At 40.2% G+C, this 16,071-nt stretch overlaps 1 protein-coding gene and 1 pseudogene across 2 annotated transcripts; both read right to left on the reverse strand.

Moving 5' to 3' along the window:
• Nucleotides 1-1,191: 1,191 nt before the first annotated feature.
• LOC306753774 (arylamine N-acetyltransferase, pineal gland isozyme NAT-10-like) lies at nucleotides 1,192-2,086 on the reverse strand (the record flags this gene model as incomplete). The annotated part of the gene is made up of 1 exon (XM_079237692.1): nucleotides 1,192-2,086. One exon carries the CDS (start codon nucleotides 2,084-2,086, stop codon nucleotides 1,217-1,219), a length of 870 nt encoding a protein of 289 aa, XP_079093818.1. The 3' UTR covers nucleotides 1,192-1,216.
• Nucleotides 2,087-9,637: 7,551 nt separating this feature from the next.
• On the reverse strand, nucleotides 9,638-11,531 carry LOC306753343 (15-hydroxyprostaglandin dehydrogenase [NAD(+)]-like; annotated as a pseudogene). Its single transcript has 6 exons — nucleotides 11,444-11,531; nucleotides 10,952-11,110; nucleotides 10,844-10,853; nucleotides 10,669-10,745; nucleotides 10,442-10,588; nucleotides 9,638-9,746 (listed from the first exon to the last, which is right to left on the reverse strand). The product of its transcript is annotated as a 15-hydroxyprostaglandin dehydrogenase [NAD(+)]-like (transcript).
• Between the last annotated feature and the right edge of the window lie 4,540 nt (nucleotides 11,532-16,071).

Here is a 16,071-nt window from a genome sequence, read left to right on the forward strand (position 1 = left end):
TTAGCTCGCGTAAGCTAACGTTAGCTCGCGTAAGCTAACGTTAGCTCGCGTAAGTTTACGTTAGCTCGCGTAAGCTAACGTTAGCTCGCTAGGCAAATGTACAGATGACAACAAATGACTTGATGGAAATACAAAGTGTATGACTATCGGAGAAGAGAATAAAAACGTTCAGTGTAACGGACGAGTTGTCGTGTTTGCGTGACCACTGACTGTTACACCGTTTCTCCAACATGTTATTACATGTAACCGACTTCCGGTACTTCTAGCGTAAGGTAACAACGGACGAGACATAAGTTACATAGATACGTTTACTGCTATAGAATAATACAATACACGTGCATATAATGTCAGGATATCTTACCTTTGACAGGCTGTGTCCGTCGTACGTCCAATGTCACGTGGCAGCGTGATCGTGCACGTGCTACGTCCCCCAGCTTCCTGCGCGAGACTTGGACATTGAGGTCAACTCGGCAGACACTGAAATGTCAGTGCTCCTATATGCTGACATTCACGGTAAATGCATTCAACCGACCCACATCGGGAGCGAGCGAGGGTCTTTACGAAGTTAGCGGAAAGAGCCAAGTCACACATCATCCGGTTTTCAAAATAAGATGTCGACAAATCATAATGCTTAAATTCAAACAGCTTGTATCTGATTATTTGAGGGCTTGTAAATATACTTTCTTCTTTGAGTTCCAGGAAATGACTGATACAGATGTGTTCATGACATCCCTGACGTCCACTCCACTGGCAATCAATCACTTTTACTGTACCAATTAGGATATATTTCAAAGTAAAGGTCCTACATTTTTTTCTTCTAGTCTGTTGTGTAATCTTCCAATGAGGGCTTAACCAGCATATATGGCAATGATTTGCAGTATTCGTTTGGCATTAACTCCAACAAAGAAAAATACATGCGCAAGCTTAATATTTAATCATGGTGATGATATATGAGAAAGTACCCAGAGTACAGCCGAGCACATACAAGCACAATGGTTTACATTATTACATAACTTGAAGCTTAGCAGGGCACATTGGTATAAGAAAGTTATAACATTTCATTTAATTTATTATATTATAAAATATATATTTACAGTACATTGTGTTTTTTGGTAGATTTGAAAATGTATTTAACATTTGTTTTGGTCATTAAGGACGTCATTTCTGCTCCTTGCATTAACTCAGGATACTTAAACTTAAGTAAGGATTAAGGATTTCAGAACGTGTAGAATGACTTCTTGTCGACAGGCTGCAGTTTGTTCTGCACCTTTATATTGAACTTTTCACAAAGAATTTGCTCTATCTCATCATCCGCTATGTTTTTTATGTCTAAGGCGTCAACTCCTTCGTCGGGTTTGTAGGTGGCTTCACCGTAGGTCCAGCCAATCAGGGCTCTGAATCCTGTCGGTGTTTGCAAAGAGCAGATGGACTTATTGGTGAACAGTGAAGTCTCCGTCTGAAGTTTGTTGTTGATCGCAAAGAAGTGGTCAGCCTCACGAGGCACCAAGGTGAAGCAGTAGATCAGATTGGTTTCCTTTCTGTTTACCAGACTTGAGTTGGCAAACTCTGGATTGAGAACCTGTGGCTTTCTTCCAGTTTTCTCCAGCACCCAGACGTCCCCTTTGTCTAGGAGGCGAAAGACACCCGCTGCCTGAGGTTGGTCCTTTCCAGAAACGAGCTCCAAGGGCTCCCACACTTGGAAAGACACCCCAAAGCTTACATCTGCTATATAAGCCTTTCCATCAATGACAACCTTATTGAGGAAATGACTATCAATGGGGCCAAAATCATTGAGCATACTGTTGAAAACTCTGGAGCCCAACGTTGTAGTTTCGTAGCCCATTTCTCTCAGCACCCAGCCAAACAGGTGGTTGTTCTCAAGGCACCAGCCTCCACGGCTGCTCCTCACTATCTTGTTGAAAGTGGCATCAAGGTCCATGGTGTTCCTCTCACCGCTGTGCATGCTGAGGTTTTCAAATGGGATTGACATGACATGCCGTTTGTGGATCAACTGCAGTGTTGCGAGATCAGGTTTATCAAAAGAGCCGTGGAAACCGATTCTTTGAAAGTATTCTTCCAAATTCATCTTGCCTGTGAATAAAAAAAAACAATATATGATGTCCCTTCTTAAAAAAGCCCTTATAGCTAAATAAAGCCAGTAGTTGAAGCTTAAAACCCTTATAACAGATGATGATGCCGACTAATTTAGAGGTCCCATCCACCAGTTTTATACAAAGTTGCACTACATTTTGTCATCGTTATTGTCTTTATTTTCAAACTTATGTCCATTTCCCTTAAAAGGAAAATGACAAAACGAGTTTACACTGGCACCATTGAATAATTCGGAAAAAGGGGGTAATGAAGGTACAAGATAAGATAAGATATTTCTATGCACAAAACAAAATGGCACCAGTAACCTTTACAGACTCTTACATTTGTTTTATATATATATGTTTTTTTTTAATCTTGTATTTTGTGTTTCATGTTTAAATGCTGTTTGCACCGGGGATAAGAGGGAAACGTAATTTAAATTTTCTGTATGTCTTGCACATATGGTATTTTTGATAAATAAAGTTGATTTGACTTATTAGTTGCAGTGGACATTTGCAGGATTACAGCAGCAGATGGTAAAATGCACACAAGAGGCACATAGTAAACATTAAAAGTAATATAAATAAACAGTCAAAAGAGTAATAAGAAAACTAGTTATTTATTTGTGAGAGCTTTATCGAGTTTTATCAATTGTCTTTTAGCAAACTGATTTTTTAATGTTTGTTGTTCTTCAGTAAACAATAGATACATTTTTGGAATGCAACACTAAGTCATCGTAAAACGATGGTCAAACACGGGCTGAAACCTGTGATCCTGTTTGATCGCAGTGTCCCACTGAAAATAATAAATGCACATCTAGAAATGAAAGATGCATAAGCAGTACCGAGTGACTTCCATGTTGGGGAGTATTTGAGGAAACGCTTGAAAGAAGTGAAACCTGGGTATTTCCTTCAGAGCTGTAAGCCAAATGTAGCCTCTATCAGAAATAAAACCTACTTTAACCGGAACTGAACTTAACCCTGATCCCTTATTAGATCGATCCTATGGTGAATCACCCTGGAGCAGACTTAAAACAACACTCTTACCTAAACTTCAACCGACCCACAGCGAGCAAGGGTCTTTACAAAGTTAGCGGAAAGAGCCAAGTAACACAACATCCGGTTTTCAAAATAAGATGTCGACAAATCATTATGCTTAAATTCAAACAGCTTGTATCTGATTATTTGGGGGGGGGAGGGCTTTGGTGGGCCAGCCAGTGGCAGAACTTTTTTTCAATCTACGCACATAAATAACTTGAGCGTTTACATTATACAAGCGTACAAATTTGTGTTAAATTAAAGAAAATGTATTTATGATTCCACTTTCATCATGTAAAACAAAGTGTACCTATGCTTTAAGAATACAGGTGCAGTACTTGTTTGTTTTTTTGTATTACACAATGTGCTGAATTTATTATGTGTTCTTTTTTTAATGTAATGTTATTATTAAATTGTAAAACATTATTACATTAAGCTCCAAACTGTTACATTTTAAATGACAAAACACCATGTAACCTTGCTCATGTTAAAGGTAGTTAATTTTTCCTTTTTGTTTTAGAATCAGTGTGAAGCTGTTCACACTGGTTCCACAGCCAGTGCCTAGGAATGGACACAGCAAACCTTCAAAAAGGAACAACTTCCAACTGGTATTGCTGTCTGTGTCGATAATTATTGCACAAAAAGCATGTGCAAGTCATTTTTCCATTTATTATTTTTCATTTATTGTAATTTGTGCTATATAAATTTGTTTTGGTAATTGCACTTTAAATAATCTGTAATGGACATAATTCACTGCAAAATGTGTCACTTTAATGTTCTAAAATAATTTTACTTCAATATCTTTACTTCATAACTTCATTTCCTGGAACTCAAGGGGAAACGTATATTTACAGCACCTCAAACATTTAAAAATTACTCGTTTGTCGCTAAGAAATGTAGGACCTTTACTTTGAAATATCTCTAATTGGTACAGTAAAAGTGATTGATTGCCAGTGGAGTGGGAGTCAGGGACGCCCTGAACACATCTGTATCAGTCATTCCCTGGAACTCATGGGGAACATATATTTACATGTTTATTATTTATTTTGCTCTTTGTTAAAGAGAAAGGTTTGTCTCTACACACTATACAATATTACATACACACTTTCCACTGCATGAGATTCATCAGGCCAGGAGACGTCTCACAGAGGTCACATACATCCTGTAAATCTGCCTCTGGTTCCACGACTAGAATACAGAACCTGAGCGTCTACACGTAGCTTCCGGATTACTTATCCGTGACTTGGAGACCGTAAAGTCTGAGTTCTCAATGCGGTCCTGAACGCAGCCTCAAGGCGGCGTGTTGCGGCTGCAGTGAGACGTTCCGGTCCGAAAGAACTTCCCCAAGCGACCGATTTGAGCTCCGGTGTTCGGTAAGAGCTCATATTCAGCTGAAGATCACGTTCACTTTAACCTTCACTGATCATGACTGATGAACCTGCTAGTTATGTGCGTTTTAAAAACTTCAATGCAGGACTTTCTGTGATTCAGCTCTCTAGTAAGCAGTGTGTGTTTCTGGGGCTTTTGTTGTGAAGGGACAAACGGAAAGAGAATTAATGTCCTAGTGACGAGAATACAAGTGGTTGCCATCGAGTGCAAACTACAGAGCATCATGTTGTTTTCTTAATAATGTGAAGTAAAGGCGCAAGATAAACCCTCGGCTACACTTGTGGGAAACCCATCGGGTGATAACAGCTAACGTTAAGTGTAGAAAGCGGTTCGCCGAAGTGAGCTAGTTAGCATTCACGTTAGCCACGGCTAACGGTAATGCTAACACGTTAGCCACTGCTAACACGCGCTTAGCTTAACTTGGCACAGTGTTCAGATAGTACGAGTCGGAGATTCCGAGCTGCGTCTGCCTGGAAACATCTCATACGTCATCACCTTCGTTTTTACAGAAGAGAAGAAGAAACGACAGGATGAGGTTCACAATGTGCGGAGAGGAGAGCGGCCGTTTGCCAGCAAGGTCGACCTGCCGCCGCCCTTTGCCGGGAGGAAGAACACAGCTTCCCCTGCTGGGCAGACGGTGAAGGAGGTGATTGTGAGAATGAACTGATCTTAAGGCTGTTTTCTCTTGTGGGACAGCCTAGTGTCAGCTATGTGTCTGATGTAGCGGGGCATAGAGGCTGTGACGAGAATAAACGTGGTTGCTGTCTTGTGCGAACTACAGAGCATCGAGTTGTCTTAATAATGTGACGTATAGACGCAGGATAAACCCTCAGCTACACTTTATTTATCTTAAATGAACTTTTTTTTAATGACTAACTCGTTGGTGCTGCAGCTCTTGGTGACGTGTCTGAAATGAGTGTGGTCTGATCTTTAGAAATACAGGGTTTAAACTACAATAAATGGACAAAAGCAGCATTCACATTTAGATTAATAATTAAAATGTCAACACAGCCCTAACACATATGTTGAATACATGTGATTTAAAATGAATGAAGCATCAGGAGCTCCTGTTGAGTTGTAGGATCATAAACTGTGTTCACTAACTGGAGCTTGTTGTGTTTCCTGGCAGACGAGAGAAGGGCAGCAGCAGGTGTCTGATCCTGGATACTGAGACGTTGGCCTGGAGACGGACAGGAAGTGGCCTGGAGACGGACAGGAAGTGGTCTGGAGACGGACAGGAAGTGGTCTGGAGACGGACATGAAGTGGCCTGGAGACGGACATGAAGTGGCCTGGAGACGGACAGGAAGTGGTCAGGAGACGGACATGAAGTGGCCTGGAGACGGACATGAAGTGGCCTGGAGACGGACAGGAAGTGGACTGGAGACGGACAGGAAGTGGTCTGGAGACGGACAGGAAGTGGACTGGAGACGGACAGGCACAGCACCGCCTCCACCTTGAGGTCTGGAATCAGACGGGCGGTCTGGAGTTCAGGTGAAAGGAGGAAGAGTTGATCTGTTTCTGCAGAAGAAGAGTGACGTGAGTCGAGACCAGCGGCTCCAGAACTTCTCTGGACCGGAGTTCCTCCAACGTCACACCTGGAGACGTGTCGACTTGTAACGCAGTACTTTTACTCAAGTACTGCACAATTTGAGGTACTTGTACTTTACTGGAGTCTTGTCCTGCTCCACTAGATTTATCTGACGGCTTTAGTTACTTTACAAACGTATTATGAAACACAAAACATAGTGTATAGAACGCGTTTAGTCATAAATTAATCTCAGACAGTAAATCCAAGTATGCCTGGAAATATTAGTCAATTTATCGATTTACTGAAAATGTGATGGTTGAAGTGATTTTTTTTTTCTTTCTTTCTTTTCTTCAAAAACTTAGCTGGTTACATATGTAATTAATTTTTATTAGTAATGTTGAAGGTTTTGAGTCGACTAACATTGTGACGGTATTTTTTACAAATCAATTAATGATCATTTAAAATCTGTTTTAATCCATAATGAAAATAAAATAATAAAAACAAACATTTATTGATTCCAGCGGAGAAATACAGTTGTTGTTGCAGCTCTAAATTATAAATGAATAATTAAATAAAACAATCTAGATATTAACTATAAGCACAATACAGGCTTTATCCAATCATATTTACATTTATTCTCATGCACTAATTATAATATAAGTTAAATAATGACTCTTCCTCCAGCTCAACCAGCTACAAGTGGAGCCACTGGGCTCCTGAAATAAAGTATCAGTATGGCACCTTTTGGACGTAGAAGTGATGCAGGACGTCTTCTCCCCTCTGCAGCGCTCTGGGCTGTGGCAGCTTCCTCCTGGGTCGAACCCGGCCCTAACAACACAAAGGTCATCATTTCAACCAGAGCATTTTATAATTCAGTGAAAAAAAGGTTTTTATTTTGTTGAAATAGAGATTCCTGACAAAGTCAAAAAGCCTTGATGCAATAAACACATGTGGTTCTTTTATGCATTTAAAACCTAAAACGGGTCGGCGCCGACCCTAACACAAGAGGAAGGTTAAAACATCTCACAATTTATTGAGTACAAATTCAGCCTAAATATATTTTACAGGATTAAATAATGAACCTGAAGTTTTCCATCTATTTGTATTTTTTCATTCAGATTAGACTATAGCATGAGCAAATAAAAGACGACAAACAAAACTTTAACGGCCAAGTTAAAAACTAAAAATGCTGTTATTGTATTTGGGAAACTGCAAATTAAGTAAACTCTTAATAATTAAATATTCTGTTTGTCACAGCCATTACATCTCCATCTTGCATGTGTACTGTAAAATAGTAGTGTTTTTGTAATTTTAAATACTTTTTATTCTCTGTATATAATACAGCTATTTTAGATTCTTTACTATTTTAGATTCATGTGTGTGTGTGTATATATATATTTAACGTATTTATACTTGTATGTATGTATGTATGCATGCATACATACTAATAATACATATATTAATTATACACACTAATAATGCAGATTAATGTATTTGAGGGTTTGCTCAACTCAAACATCGGTGACGTCATTGAGCAGGTTTATCTTTCATGTGTTCATAAAGTAAGTTTGTGTGTTGTCCATGAACACACCTTACCACACAGTTTCCGTAGTGTAGTGGTTATCACGTTCGCCTAACACGCGAAAGGTCCCCGGTTCGAGACCGGGCGGAAACAGTTTTTGTTTTTCAACAGAAGTCAGGATATAATATTAGTACGAACCAACGGGTTGAAATTTAAATTAAATGTTATCTGAAAATTGTGTAAAGAGACAAGTTATTTTACAACTGTAGTGACTAAACTAATTACTCCCCGTCTGGAAAAATGAGTCTCTTTTGCTTTGACATGTCTTTGTCAGGAGAACGTGATAACCACCACACTACAGGTAGAAAGACATGGTGCGTTCAGGGACCGTGGGAAAACTTGCATACAGACTCAGTGGTATGTATGAGAGCAAAACATTCATGAAGCCCATTAATTGGCTCTGATCAGTCACATGGTGGTTCTACCTCTTCCTCGTTAGTATAGTGGACAGTATCTCCGCCTGTCACGCGGAAGACCGGGGTTCGATTCCCCGACGGGGAGTACATTATTCATTTTTTGTCGTGTTTTCAGCACATTTGAATGTTTAAGACAATAACCAGGAAGCTGCTGAGCCTGTGGTGAAGGCTGGCATCTCAGTGTAAGAGCCATTTTGTTTGACATCCCACCACAAGGGGGCGTAGGGCCGCTGTCAAGTATGCATGTGTTACTAACACCTGATTACATGTGTTTGAAGTGTGTTTTGGTGTCATGTTGCTTCCCCTGCTTAGGTTAAATCTTAATGACTGGCTACTGAATATGAACCCATTCCAACATAAACACATGTGTATGAATGACGTATATTCTTTATATAATATTGTTAGAAACAGTCTGTTTCATTGGATTTGGCTGAGAAAAGCAGGTGAAATAAAGATACTTTATGCCTTTACTAACAGTAGTGTTTGTGTATTGTTAAAATATAAATAACAATTTCCGTGTGCGCGCGTGCAAGAGAGAGACTGGTGAAATTCAAAACGGCTCCACTGCGCCACTAGTGGCCAAAGATATATTACATTGGCGGCTCGCAGCACCGCCATAGACAATGAATGGAGGATCTGTTTAGAGTGTTTAGCTAAAGAAGAAAACAGCGAAACATTCATGAAGCCCATTGATTGGCTCTGATCAGTCACATGGTGGTTCTACCTCCTCCTCGTTAGTATAGTGGACAGTATCTCCGCCTGTCACGCGGAAGACCGGGGTTCGATTCCCCGACGGGGAGTACATTTATTAATTTTTGTCGTGTTTTCATTAAGTTTGAATGTTTAAGACGATAATCAGAAAGCTGTCGAGTCTGTAGTGAAGACTGACAGGAGATTGAAGCAGCAATGTTGCCGCTTTACACTAAATACACAACAAAGTGCACATGCAGCATGTTGTGTAACTGAGTTTAAACCTTGTATATACATATGTGTATATACACAGTATGTCCGTGTGTGTATATATATATATATATATATATGCACATATACACACACACACGTAAATAAACCAGCTGGCAGGTCTGTAGTCGTTTGTTGTGTCGGTGATATTCAGATCATTTAATTCAGTGAAAGTAGCAGAATATACAAATACACAATTACAAGTAAAAGTCCTGCATTAAAAATTTTCCTTATGTAAAAGTATAACAGTTTTGTGTACTGACTATCAAAAGCCAGAGTACTCATACTGAGTCTTCTATTATAGCATCCTTTGTATTTGGTGTATTAATACACAAGCAGTACCTTACTGTGGAACTTGATCGAGGTGGTGGGAATTTTAAATACTTCATACATTGCTGGGTATTTCATTCTTTAATAATCATAAACTGGTCTCATAAGAAAGTAATTAGTAACTATGGCCTTAATGACAGCTTTTAATTTTTTTTTTTTTTAATGTTGCCTAGTTTATAGATTTCATAAACCATTTGAATCCAAGTTTCCAAGTCAGTGAAGTGCTGACGTGACTTTAAAGGTTCTGTTCTCCTGAACCTGAAGGCTCTGGTGACCTGTAGAACGTAGAACCCTGAGAGACTGCTAGCTGAAGGTAGGGAACGTCATGTAGTTCCTCCCGCTGCGTCGCAGAATGAGCGCCTCCCCGTTCTTCGTCTCGTCGATCAGCAGCTCCAGGACGCCCTCGGACGCACTGGAACCAGAAGCACCGTGTTTTAACGGAAGAACCCGTAAAACGCCTGTTTGACTCTAAATGACCATCGTTTACTAAATGAACATCATGCTGTATTGAAGACTTGAAACTAGAGATTGAGACATAAACTCATGTTTACAATGTTTACTGAGGGAATAAATCAAGAGAAGTAGAGCCATTTATATAGACTTCTATACAACCAGAGGAGTCACCCCCTGGTGGTCAGGAGAGAGAATGCAGCTTTAACACATACTAATAATAAGTTTATTTATAAAGCACAGTACTATTTAAGTACAAGTGCTGTACAGGAGTCAGGAAAAAACGTGTTAGAACCAGACTGACAACAGGGGCCAAAAAACATTTCAACAGTTAAAAAACACATTAAAAGATGGAGCAGTAAAAAAAAAAAAAACACAAAACAAATGGTTAAAAAATTAATAAAAACAGATTAAAAAGCAGGTATTTAGCCAAACGCCAGTGTAAACAGGTAAGTCTTTAGTTGTTTTTTAAAAGACGTGTATGATCATCTTTTTAAAATGTACTGCTGTCCAGTCCTTAATAGCATTGACACAATCTAGCGTCGCGCCCTGGTGGTCAGGAGAGAGAATGCAGCATTAACACATGAAGCATAGACTTCTATACAACCAGAGAAGCTCACAGCTAAACAATTAAAACCATACAAATCCTCAACTCACTTCATCACCCCTTTGTCCACATATTTTTGGGTATCGGCAGCCAGTTGGGAAAATTGACCCATTCTGTCATAGATGTTGGCCAAGAGGTCGGTTTGGACGACAAACGGCGTTGAACTGAATGCCGTAGCCCGAGGCGGTGGAGGCAGCCTGGTCAACCACAAACACACACACAAAGTGAACGAAAAAAGGATGAAAAGGTCAAGCTGTTGACTAACAGCCGTCCTTACCGCCATGGCCCGAGTGAAGCCGACCACCCCGTGCTTCGTGGCCGTGTAGACCGGACAGCTCAGCAGAGGGCCGAGACCTGCAGGACGGGGGTCGGATTAGCCGCCATCTTTGTTTTGTTTTGGTTTTCGTGCCGTAATTTACCTTTAAATATAATATTCTTGCTAACTGACAAACGTGTTAAAACCTGACAGTGAGATGAAATTCGTCACGTTTGCAAATGAAAAGCTGATCTTCCTTTTTGTAAAATAATAACTATATTATAAGCCTATATTCACATCATACCAGAATGAGTCCTCGAGCTCCGCCTCCGAGCGTCACCTTTGGTTTCGCCTCCGATTCAACGCTGCAGCGGAGGAACAGAGAGTCCTGGGCTCCGTACTGCCGGTCCAGGGCTTCCTTCAAACTCTGGCCTGCAGAGTCATTCACATCCAGGAGGGCGACCTGCACAGGCAGAGCACCAGATAGAGATATATACACACACACACGGGCGTTTCCATGAATGCATTGTTTTTGGACGCCTTCCAGAGATACATTTACTGAACAGTCGACATTAATTGTCTTTTTATGACTTAAATTTAAAGAATATGTTACATATGTCACATAAAGAAATGCAGATAAATAAAGTAAAATCACGACTAACTGCCAAAAATACATTAAATAAAAGTATAATCTCATGATTTTATCTGTGTGTAGCTAGACATTGTTGAATGTTATTGACTGAAAAATACAGATTTGTAAATCAGCTCTGCTCTTTTACTCTTCACACACACTAAACTTGACCCCGTTCTGCAGCAGGATCTCCTTGATGACTCTCCCGATCCCCATCGCCGCTCACCACTGCGGTTTGACCACTTAATGCCATGTCAGCTGTTTGGTAACAAGAGGAGGAAGAGGTGGTCAGCTCTGCAGGATCTCTGCTGGAAGAACAAACAATGGCCAGAGTGAGAGGAGTTAGTGGGCTTTTTAAACGCCCGCCTCATGGGCAGAGCCGTCTGACCCACCAAGCGACCACTGATTGGCTCAATGTGGTCACGTGACTCTCTCTGCCTCTTGTCTTTATGTTTTATGTCCAACCCTAAATGCCCTCCAGGCTCTTGTCTTATGAGGTGATGTTTTATTAATAAAGTGACGCACATTGTCCATTAATGACGCAGCATCCCGTCATGAGCGTATTTACGTAAACAATGTCAGACGGCACTGAAGGCCCAGGTCCAAAATGCATGGCCCGCCACTGAAGTATATAAATGCTTATTCTTTTAATAAAACTATTGTCTCATCTTTATCATGTTGAAAGAAGTGAGTGTTTGAAAGTTTTCTGAAACCTATTCTACAATGCATAAATAAATGCATCTGATGATTTTGGAAAATAAAAGACAACGTAGAATTGTGTGTTCTTGTTTTCAAGTGCATGTACAGACAAACAATATGTTATATACTGCATAGCTTTAAGGTCTGATATAGCTGTTGGATCACAAGCTAGTGAACTTATGCCAAAATCCACTACCTGGTATAATAATTTACAGGATGCGTTTGTATTCTGTGGGCTGCTGCCGGCACCCAGATGGAAAACTGGGTCTTTATGTGCCATGAAATCCCGTTTGTGGCCAAGAAACACATGACACTGCAATCTGACTGCCCAATATGCCTGAAAACTACAGAAATACACTGAAAGACTCCCTTACTATAATGTCAGAATAAAACCATATATTAATGCAAATCCAATTAATTCATGTCCGAGAGAAAATAAATAAATAATGTATACTCTATGATGACACAAAACCAGTCCTAAAGTTGCTGAATTAAATGTAAATAGTCCAGAGATAACTAAGGCCAAAAATAATAGTATCAACAGTGATGCGTTTTACTCAGCAAGGACTTTACTGCAATCTTCTTTATCTTCAACATGGAGGACTTGAAGAGGAGCTCCTCGTTGGCATCTTTTGCGACATAGAAGTGATGCAGGACGTCCCATAAAAGCTGCTCCTTGGTGTAGGGCCCTGAAGGCAGCACAGCAGTCCCTAAAACATGGGAAATAAATTCACAGCTAAAACATCTCACAATTTATAGTGTACAAATTCACTCTAAATATGTTTTACAGTATAAAATAATCAACCTGAATGAGTTAAACGTGGTCACAACAGTCAAAAAGCTTAGTGGATTAATATACACTATGCAATGTTAGCATAAAAAACATATTTTGGAGGTTCAGAACGTCTCTGGTAAAATACATTGAACACTAGTCTAGAAAGTGAATAAAACTCATTTTTGCAAGAAGTCGTCAGGTTTGACTGGAGGTCACAAGCAGGCCATGGCGCAAAAACTTAGTTGTCTTCTTTTTTTATGTTGTCGAGAGAAGGTAGAAATGGTTAAGTGAATGTTGGATGAGCATATCAGTCTAACTTTATGGGCATGACTTGGTCCTTGAGGCGCTGGTGTTTACAGTTTTCCACACGTTGCCTTTGAGGTCCTCCAGCAGTCCCATGAAAGCTGCTCCAGCCTCTAGGACCCTGAAGGCAGCACAGCAGTCCTAAAAAAAAAAAAAAAAAAAAAAAAAAACCTGGCAAATAAATTCATGGCAGAAAACATCTCACAATTTATTGAATACAAATTCAGTCTTAATATATTTTCATATATTTTCATTTAGTATAAAATAGTCAACATGAAGTTTTCCATCTATTTTACGTGACAGATATTTGCACAAAACAGACTGCACATTCATTACGTGTTATTTGTAACAACTTTATTTCAAAGGAAAGGCAATTTGCTGACTTCCTGTTTCAACACATAAATAACAAGCGACGTTTCCACTCGCGTGGATTATTTCCCTGAAAAGACTCAACAACGTCTAGTCCGGTATGTTTTGACCAGAGACTTTAGACGAGAAGGTTAGACGTTGAACTGCAGAATTAAACAATGCGGCATTCACGAGGACAGCTACGTGTTCTCTTGCTATTCTCAACATCTGCTGCAACGACGACAACAGGAGACGCGTTCGGCCGAAAGTCGCCAGTTAACATGGTCGCCTGTTAAACCGTAACACCGGTCAGTTTCTCCTTTACTGCAGAATAGTCGGCCTCTAGCAGGCTGTCCCACAAGAGAAAAACAGCCTTAAGATCAGTTCATTCTCACAGTCACCTTCAATCACCTCCTTCACCGTCTGCCCAGCAGGGGAAGCTGTGTTCTTCCTCCCGGCAAAGGGCGGCGGCAGGTCGACCTTGCTGGCAAACGGCCGCTCTCCTCTCCGCACATTGTGAACCTCATCCTGTCGTTTCTTCTTCTCTTCTGTAAAAACGAAGGTGGTGACGTATGAGATGTTTCCAGGCAGACGCAGCTCGGAATCTCCGACTCGTACCATCTAAACACTGTACCACGTTAAGCTAGGTGCGTGTTAGCAGTGGCTAACGTGTTAGCATTAGCAGTGGCTATCGTTAGCTAACTAAGTTAGCTCACTTTGGCGAACCGCCTTCTACACTTAGCTGTCATCTCGCATCTCTCGGTTTATCTCGCACCTATACTTCACAATAATAAAACATGATGCTCTCTGTAGTTTGCACAAGATGGCAACCACGTTTATTCTCGTCACACACCCGTCACTAGAACATAAATATTTTTTTCCGTTTGTCCATTCACAATAAAAGCCCCAGAAACACACACCAGAACACTGCATCATAGAGAGCTGTTTAAGTACACAATATAATAGCTTACAAAAGACCAACAAATGTATTCTGACACAAATTTGGGTCATATCTTTTGGCATATTTTTTTAAAACGTTAAAGTACTAATACAACGCTGTAAAAATGACACAACTGTACGATTACGTACAAAGACGTTACATTACTCTGACGTCACTGAAACAGAAATAGAGAAAGTATCGTCGCCATCTGTTGGACCTTGAGTTCTATCATAAGACCGGATGTAGCTACGTGTACACATGCAGATGAATAAACCATAACGCAACTGCTGTATTTATGCCTGGATAACATGTTGATGGAGCCGTTACAATGTTAGCTTAGCACTGAGCGAACCGGACTCCATTACGAAAACAAGCATTTTAAAAGTTGATTTATTGTAGTCTTGTGGAGAAATCGGATAAAGTCTCAATTCAAACTTCTTACAAATCAGCATCATTACGTTGTTCTGCATTATTCTGTTTGAAGTGAGTTCAGTCTGTTTGCGATTAAGTCACAGAAAGTCCTGCATTGAAGTTTTTAAAAAGCACATATCTAGCAGGTTCATTAGTCATGAACAGTGAAGGTTAAAGCGAACGTTGTCTTCAGCTGAATATGAGCTCTTACCGAACACCGGAGCACAAATCGGTCACTTGGTGAAGTTCTTTCGGACCGGAACTTCTCACTGCAGCCGCAACACGCCGCCCTCGGTTTAATCACTGCAACAAAGGGAAAAAACAAACTTAAATAATTTGTCAAATGTACAAAGGTACACTATTGTTAGAAGACTGTGACCAATTTCCATCACACCAGGGCCACAGTAACTCTTCAATTAAGAGATAATAGAATGACAATTTCTATATCAATACTATCTCAGTTCTCTGAGTTCATGTTCAAATTATGGATAGAGTCAATACCTTGAGTAAACAAGGGAAGCTTGATTTAAAACCTGTGTATTAACAGGTAGTTGCATTGGATAAGGCTTTTCAGTCACCATCATAAGTAAAGTAGGGAAATTGTATTTGATACTAATATAACAACCGATAATTGCATCGAACAAGTCAATATCTTGAATAAATTCAAACAGACACGGGCCACATGAGCACTTTTTTAATTTGAATATCATAAACCTTAATCTGCCGGGGTCGGGATTTTTTTTTCTCACTTCCTTTCCCCCCCCATCTTTTTTTCTTTTCCTTCTACCCCTCTACTTTTTCTTCCCCCTAAGACCACCAATATTGGAAATCTATCCAATCTAATCAATTAATCACGTGGCGGAAATAAAAGAATTGTTTCCGCCCGGTCTCGAACCGGGGACCTTTCGCGTGTGAGGCGAACGTGATAACCACTACACTACGGAAACGCTGATGAGGAGATGTGTTCAGGGTCAGTCAGAATAATTGGCACCGCTTTGTGTGTTTCCTGACGAGCAGATTTTAAGTCCAGTGTTACTTTATGAACACATGAAAGATAAACTCGCTCAATGACATCACTTGATGTTTGAGTTGGTCATTGATGAGCAAACCCTCAAATACATTAATCAGCATTATTATCCCCATGTGGTGAACACGTTAACTTCAGGGTCACGTGTAGTTTGTGAACGCAGCTGCAGAAATGTTGCATTCAATTTCCGTAAAGCAGAAAGCTAAAGCATTATTTAAAAGAGGCTAGAGGAAAGGTGGCAGAAGCGATGGGAGGAGGACAGAAACTGACGATGGTTCAGAGTCCAGAGG

Source organism: Taurulus bubalis, assembly GCF_910589615.1.
Source record: "Taurulus bubalis genome assembly, chromosome: 2".
Taxonomy (NCBI): Eukaryota; Metazoa; Chordata; class Actinopteri; order Perciformes; family Cottidae; genus Taurulus; species Taurulus bubalis.